The sequence below is a fragment of the Zeus faber genome (genome assembly GCF_960531495.2).
Source record: "Zeus faber genome assembly, chromosome: 10".
Lineage (NCBI taxonomy): Eukaryota > Metazoa > Chordata > Actinopteri > Zeiformes > Zeidae > Zeus > Zeus faber.
Window position 1 is genome coordinate 21,286,773 of NC_137199.1, and position 7,500 is coordinate 21,294,272.

A 7,500-nucleotide genomic window follows, 5' to 3' on the forward strand; every position below is an offset into this window, starting at 1 on the left:
ACTCTTCTCCCTGCGGCCTCGCCTTTGCTCTTCGCCTGACTTCCTGTTCTGTTGATCTTCCTCAACAAACTGGAATGATATTCGCCCCCCCCGGTAGGCCCGCGGAGATCAGCGCTCACCGAGCCGCAATCTGTGGCCGTAATCTTGGCCTAAGATGCCTCCTTTCGCATATTGTGTGTGCTCCATGTGTTGTTTGTGTGTGTGTGTATGTGTGTGTTCATGTTTGTATGTACATATATGTGTGGATTAACCAGATGGTGGAACGTGAATCCATGTGATAGGATTATACTTTGGGGTGTTCCTTTGTGCCATCTGTTCAACTTTATGCACTGTTCCTCTATTACTGCCCCAAACAGGCCCCCAAAGTTGTGCTACGTGTGAGTGTGAGAACACACATGCATACAGACACACACAAACACACACGCGCGCACACTTAAACACACCACAAATAAGTAGAAAACATGCACAATGACAGAATAAGGAGAGAAAAAGAGTGAACTATTATTTTCTGCCAACATTTTTTTGTTTAATTAATATGTATTTTTTTAATTATTCACTTATTTATTATTATTATTATTATTATTATTATTATTATTATTATTAATAATAATTTCCTTTTTTATTTCCTTTTCCTTTTTATCTTAAATTACTTTTTGTTTGATAATTTCTTTATTTCTTTCTTTCTTTCTTTCTTTCTTTCTTTCTTTCTCCCATTCGAAACCTCCGCTCTACTCAGTGCTCTTTTCACCCACATTGTCTCGATATCTGTTTTCCTCCCAACCTTTTATCTAGTTCCACCCCCCCCGCGCCCTCCGTTTTCTCATGTTGTTACACTCTCATCATCAAGAGACCAGAAAATCAGGGGAAAAGGGAAATTCCCAAACAGGCCACATCTGTCTCTCCGTGCAGGATACAAGTCTCTGTGATGTCTCCGATATGTGGGTGCTGCGCCGAACTTCTGTGATTGTCTGCAAGAGTGGTCGCAGGACATGTACTTGTGCCTCCACCTCCAGAGAATTGTCATCAGAAAGACTTAACCATAACATTCAATCGTAATGCAATCTACGGTACGCCATCACGTAAATCCCTTCCTAGTTTTTTAGCCATTATCATCCCCGAGGTTGACTTTCTGCAAAGGCAAAAAAAAATAAAAAATATGTTTCTCTTATTCAACGTCTGGGAAATCGAAATGAGAAAATAACTGGATTAGGGAGTTGGGAATCAGTGCGGGCCCCTAAATCATGTGCACATGTCATTATTAAGTATTAAAGGTTTGGGTCTGTCTCTCTCTCTCTGTATGGGTGTGTGCGCGTGTGTGCGTGTGTGTGCGTGTGCACTTGAGCGAGTGTGAGAACCTGAGGGATGGGGAGTGATGGAGGGCTTGAGGATAAAAGTAGGTCTCCTAGGAAATAAAGCCAGTGTTGGCTTTAAGCAGACAGACCTCATAAGACACATAGTGCTTATGCCAGCCAGACTGTAAGGCCTCGCGGCGCAGACCTGGGGGGAACAGGCCACAGGGGAGACGCGAGACATTCACTCGAGCTGCCGCGCTCCCCTCTCTTAGCGCTAGTTAGAAAACCCCAGCAGAGAGGAGGGCGAGGGAGCCCGGAAAAGAAGAGAGGGCACAGATAAGCAGCGCGGAAGGGCAGGGGTTGAGGGGGCCCGCACCGAAGAGAGAGGGGAGAGAGGGTGTGTGGGAGAGAGAAAGAATGGGACGGTGGGATAAGGATAGCGCCAGGCGGTTTGGGGGAAGGTTTTTGTCTGAGTTCAATACCGTGCTCCAGGTAGGACGGCGTTCCTTCTGAAGGGTCCAGTCTTCGGGCTCGGCGGCCGTGTTTGGAGTTGTTGTGCACGAACATGTTGTCCGAGACGGCCAGGACGTGTCCTTCCACGCTCACCGTGGTGGACACCACCACCTGACGGGGGGGGGGAGGGGGAAACACGACAATGACGCGGTGAGCCGGCGAGAGATGATCGCGTGACGGCGCGCTAATCTGCGTTCTCGGAGCGTCCCTCACCTGGAAACGCCTCATGTCTCGAGGGTTCCCGGCATTTTTTAGACAGTTCTGGTTGCACTTCAGGAAGAACTTGAGGAAGAATCTGCGGACACACGGAGAGAAGAACAGCACGGTTTGAGCGGCTAAAAAGAAAAACAAACAAAAAGAAATAAACAACCCCCCAAAAAAACAAACATGGAGGCCCGCATGCTACGTCTCTCCTGCCATTCCTCCAGTTGTTTATGAATGAGGAGCCTTTTCAATGGGAGAAGCTTGAGGTGTATTGAATACGACACGCTTTCTTCCACCGTATCAGTCTTATAGCGGCTGTCACAGCTTGGTGTAAAACTCACAGGGGTGTAGACACAGACCCCCACCCTGCCCCGCCCCACACCGCCCCACCCACCCACAAACACACCCCGCCCCCCGCCCACCCCGGGCTGCGACACGACGTGATGGAGGTTGTACCGTCGCTACGGTGCAGTACAGTGTTGCCACTCCTGCCTCTCTGAATCTCAGTGTGAGAGACCACATCAACAGCACCTGCCATGCATTATTAATGGGCTGAGATGGCAAGTATGGCTACCCACATCAATACTTAATGAGGGGGGGGGGTGGGGAGAGAGGGAGGGCTGGAGGCCTGGGAGAAGGAGAGAGAGAGGTATGGGGGGAGGGAAGGAGGAGTAAAAGGCGGTGGAAGTGCGGGGTGGGGTGGTGGGTGGTAGTGAAGAGAGGTTGGTGGTGGAGGGGGGGGGGGGAGTTGAGGGTTGCCTGGATAGCAGAAAGGGGACATCTGACGATATATTCCCTCACCCCACCCTAAGGCTCCATGCTTGACAACTTCCTTTTCTTTCTTGAACTAGACTCTACGCCCCCCCACCCCCACCCACCCCCCGTCTCTCCAACCCTAAGTGCTCTCTGTGTCTTCACGGGCAAAAAAAAAAAAAAAAAAAAATCAAAAATCAAATGAACCGCAGAAAATAAACAGCGGCATGTACAAATAAACAGAGGGGAAAAAAAAACCCTTAAAAGTGGAAAATAAAACCACAACATTTCCCCGGTCCCTCCCTCTCCTCCCCCCTCCTCCCTCCTCCTCCTCCTCCTCCCCTTTGAGGGAGCTCAAAGAATTGCTGACAGCTGAAAGTGCTTACAATACAGATCTCCGGCAGCCACACAGAGAATCACTCCTTTGCTCAGCTTTCCTTTCATACGTCTTATTTTCTCCGCTGTGTTCATTTGTTATGGCTGGTATTCTGCACTGGGCAGCGCGTTTGGGAGCCAAGCGCCTGGGATACGACCGCACGCGCGACGCAGGGACACGCAGCGAGACACACGAGATAAAACAATGAAAAAATAACAAACAAGAGCAAAGACGTGTGTCGTGTCGTGGGGGGGGTGCGCTCCTCGGACGATTGCTTCATTTTAAAAACACGGCGGAGCGGGGGAAGACAAACGGGTGGTTCAGGGTCCCCCCCTTCTCGTTTTGAAGGGCCCGGCCTGCGTCGCACGCCCGGGTGACGTGACGGCACAACAAGTGAATTCGCCCCACCCGACAGCTCCTGGATGCGTGGCAGCCCGTCTCGTGGTCGTCCGCTCCTCCTCCACCTCCTCCTCCTCCTCCTCCTCGGTACTCTGACAATCTGAACAACGCGCCGTCTATCTTTCTGTCTTTGAATTCTTTTCGTTCGTGGGAACGGGAGGGAGGAAAGAGCGGAAGAGAGGCAGAGAGAGAGACGGCTGGACAAAAAATGACTGATAGAGAGAGAGAGAGAGCGAAGGAGACCGAGGGAGAGCGAGAGAGAGAGAGAGAGAGAGAGAGAGAGAGAGATGGAGAGATGGGAGAAAAAGGAGAGCCAGACCACCCTTCTGTATATTTCAGGAGCTGTAGGCCAATATCTCAATAATTCATGAAGAGAGAGAAAGAGAGGGAGGGGAGAGAGAGAGAGAGAGAGAGAGAGAGAGAGAGAGAGAGAGAGAGAGAGAGAGAGAGAGGGAGAGAGAGAGAGAGAGAGAAATGGAGGTGTTTTTTCGTACAGTGTGGCAGGCCCCCACGGGCTGAGGGTCTCCCAACTTGCTTATCTCTCCGAGGTCAGAGATCACCCACGCTGACAGCTATGGGCTATCTGCTTGGGCCGACGCTCCCGTCCATCCGCCCCGCGCCGCATCTCCTGTTTAATTTCATCGGCTCCCCCACTTTCGCCCCGATACCACCCCTCTGAGGAAGGGATCATAGGGGGGCTGATGGAGGGGCGGAATGGAGGAGAGCGCGGGGTTTCGCCGGGGGTCGGAGGTGACCCAATCGGCAGGTTAAATACAATGGCTGGGGTTCGGACATGGTGGAGAGCTGGAGTCGGAGTCGGGGTCCGAGTCTGGGAAGCAGTGGACGACGGCAGCGTTGGGCGACCACGGCCAGGCGTGTCAAGATGCGAAGGGACGGCCGGGCCGGAGGACGGCGAGGCGGAGGGGACCCGTCATGCCTGAGTTCCCCTATATCACCGCGGCGTGCATCAGTGTCCCCCCCAATCTTCTGCATGCGCGGTGACCTGATTCATTATTTAGGCGACATTAAGGTGTCTGCGAGTCACCCGCATGGAAAACATTACAAAACTGAGGCGTGTTGATTCTAATAGCCCTCCACTAAGATTGCTGTACCTTGTCCGTTTACGCGGGGAGCCCAGGGACCCGAACCCCACACACACACACACACACACACACACACACACACACACACACGCGCGCGCGCGTGCGCGGGGCAGACAAAAGGGTAACGGATAAAGCGCAACACGTGTTGACATGTAATGGCGCAAGGATTACCCGCGAGGGATTAATGGATATTATAGTCCGATAATCAGATTGACAGTGGGCTAGTGAATACGGATAGTGGCTTAACACATTTCGCAGACGTACAATTCTCTAATTTGCGTGGCCAACTGTTTTCACTCTCGGTAATGAACCAAATTTGATAAATAAAGCAAGTTAAAGCCTTTGGTTGGCTTTTCACTCGCTTGCGCTGTGCTTCACCGCTGAACGCGCATGCCGAAATCCCACCCAAGCAGCACTTTTCCAGCCGTGGATTTTTGTGCCAAAAATACGTGGCATTTATCCCCGCGTAACAAAGCGGCCATGTAAAATGATGCTGACACATCAAAATCTCTCACCCTCACAGATAAGGATGCAAAATATTAAACTGGATCACGCCTCACAAAGATCATCACTCTTAGATCATTTATCAACAGTCGATTGCATTAAAGCTGCACCCCCCCCCCCCCCCCCCCCCCCCCCCCCCCCCCCCCCCCCCCCGCCCACACACACACACGCACACACACACACACACACACACACACACACACACACACACACACACACACACACACACACACACACACACACACACACACATCTGGCCGAAAACTGGTTTCAAGCTGTTTAACAGTTCAGATTCCACGGCTACAAATATTTCCCCTGCAAATTACTTCGCCATCCAGATTGAATGAAATAAAAACATTTTTTTTCGCTCTCGCATAATTACCCACAAATCCTGGAATGGCTGCGGAAGTGAATTTGTGTAAATAACTTGCTCGGCCCCCTTAAAGCCTCACGGCATAAATTTGTTGATGCGAAAACTAAAGAATGAAAGAGCCGGAGCGGTGGCCACGGCAATTTAATGATCTTGCATTTTCATCAAATCATAACGGGCATTATTTGTCACTTTGGAGCAATTAAATGCAAAATCGCCCTCTCGCCCGCGTAAAAAAATAAAATAATAAAAAAATAAAATAAACAGAAAAAAAGAAAACTACAACCCGCATGCACGCAAAAGTGGAAAAACAAAATAAGGAAAGCAATTATCGCACAACTTTTAAGTAATCCCCGTAGCATCTAAATATTATTACGGCGGTGATAAAGATTGTCTGAGCAATTAGCCAGACAGTACGGAAGCCTCCGAGGGACAATTTCGTTATATGTTTCTAATAATTTTTCCCGCATTAGCCGCCGATGAGGCAAGGAGTTGTTTTTGAATGTCAAATATAAAAGGAAACAACTTAATGAACGCTTAAAAGCATTATTATTTTTTTTTTACATATCTCCAAGAAGATTTGGGTTTATGGGCTATATCTCCATCTTTTTTTTTTGTTCCCTTGTTCCACCCTGTTTCGTTTAACTGCTTCTATTCTTTGTGCATGTTCTCATTATTCTCCTCCCCACCTCCTACACCCCCTCTCTCTGTTCTGTTCTCCCCTCTGTTTTGTTCTGATGCTGATGCACTGTAAAAATGGCTGTGGGTGATGCCATAACTCACCCCCCCCCCCCACTGCCCTCCCCCTCCTCCCCCACACCTCTCTCTCTCTCTCTCCTCTCTCTCTCTCTCTCTCCATCCCCGTCTTGCTCTCAGAGATGGTCCCTGCCATACAGATCGTTTCCAGTACAAAAGCAGAGTGTGTCTGGCTCTTAATATGCTTCATGAGGTGTGTAATGCACTGTGCTCCGGAGGGGAGCCATTTGTCTCGGGGGTTAACTAACTGACACAACAGCGCCCCCCCCCCCCCCCCCCCACCCCCCCCCCCCCCACCTCCACCCCCACTCCCCAACCCCACCCCCCCCACGGCTGTGAGCGCGAAATGTGCGGAACTTATAAATCCAGGTAGCGCAAGCGAAAAGTGGCACTTAAGGAACGGAGGAATTATCAAATCACCGCGAGAGTTATTACCGAGTTATTATTGGCTTATTACAGAGCGAAAACATATTTCTGGAAAAACTCAACAGGGAAACACGGCGCGCCGGTAAAGAGTCAGATTTCCGTCTTCCTTTCCTTCCTTCTTCCTGTTTTTGTCTATTTTCTCTGACCGCCTACCACCACCCCACGCACCCCACCCACCCCCTCCTCCTCCTGTGTGTTCTGTTTCTCTTATTTTTTATTTTTCTCTGTAACTCTTTCTTTCACTTTCTCCGCCATGCATCACTGACACTTCAACTGAGAGGCTGACTGGCTTGTTTCCGTGGTGACCTGTCTCCGCGCCTGCAGTATATATTTAAGATGCACACACGTACACACGCACACGCACGCACGCACACACACACACACACACACACACACACACACACACACACACACACACACACACACACACACTAATTTAGGGAGATTTATGAGAGGGTCCTTGCTCGAGGAGCCATGCTGGCTGACCCCAGGGGCGTAGGGGGGCGCGGGGTGGGGGAGGGGACCTGGCTCCACAGGGGGGGACATTAATAATCCAGAACCAGGTCTGTCTCTGGGCCTGGCCCTGGGCCTCGGACACCAGGCAAAAACAGGCCGCAGTGGCCCACTTTCCTGGGAGTGACGTCCACTTTCATACACGTAGCCATGGTCAAAGATAGGTTGGTTGGTAGATAGATAGATAGATAGATAGATAGATAGATTGATAGATAGATAGATAGATAGATAGATAGATAGATAGATAGATAGATAGATAGATAGATAGATAGATAGATAGATAGATAGATA

General features: G+C 50.1%; 1 protein-coding gene across 4 annotated transcripts in view; it reads right to left on the minus strand.

Moving 5' to 3' along the window:
- LOC307235470 (transcription factor COE1-like) overlaps positions 1 to 7,500 on the minus strand; it is a gene marked incomplete at its 3' end in the record, with an annotated part of 62,607 nt that overhangs the window by 23,359 nt on the left and 31,748 nt on the right. For all 4 annotated transcript variants that reach the window (XM_080007579.1, XM_080007581.1, XM_080007582.1 and 1 more), the window contains 2 exons: positions 2,019 to 2,100; positions 1,775 to 1,916 (listed from right to left, as the gene is read on the minus strand). In XM_080007579.1, the coding sequence (XP_079863705.1) occupies positions 1,775 to 1,916; positions 2,019 to 2,100 (224 nt within the window). The remainder of the gene's footprint in view (positions 1 to 1,774; positions 1,917 to 2,018; positions 2,101 to 7,500) is intronic.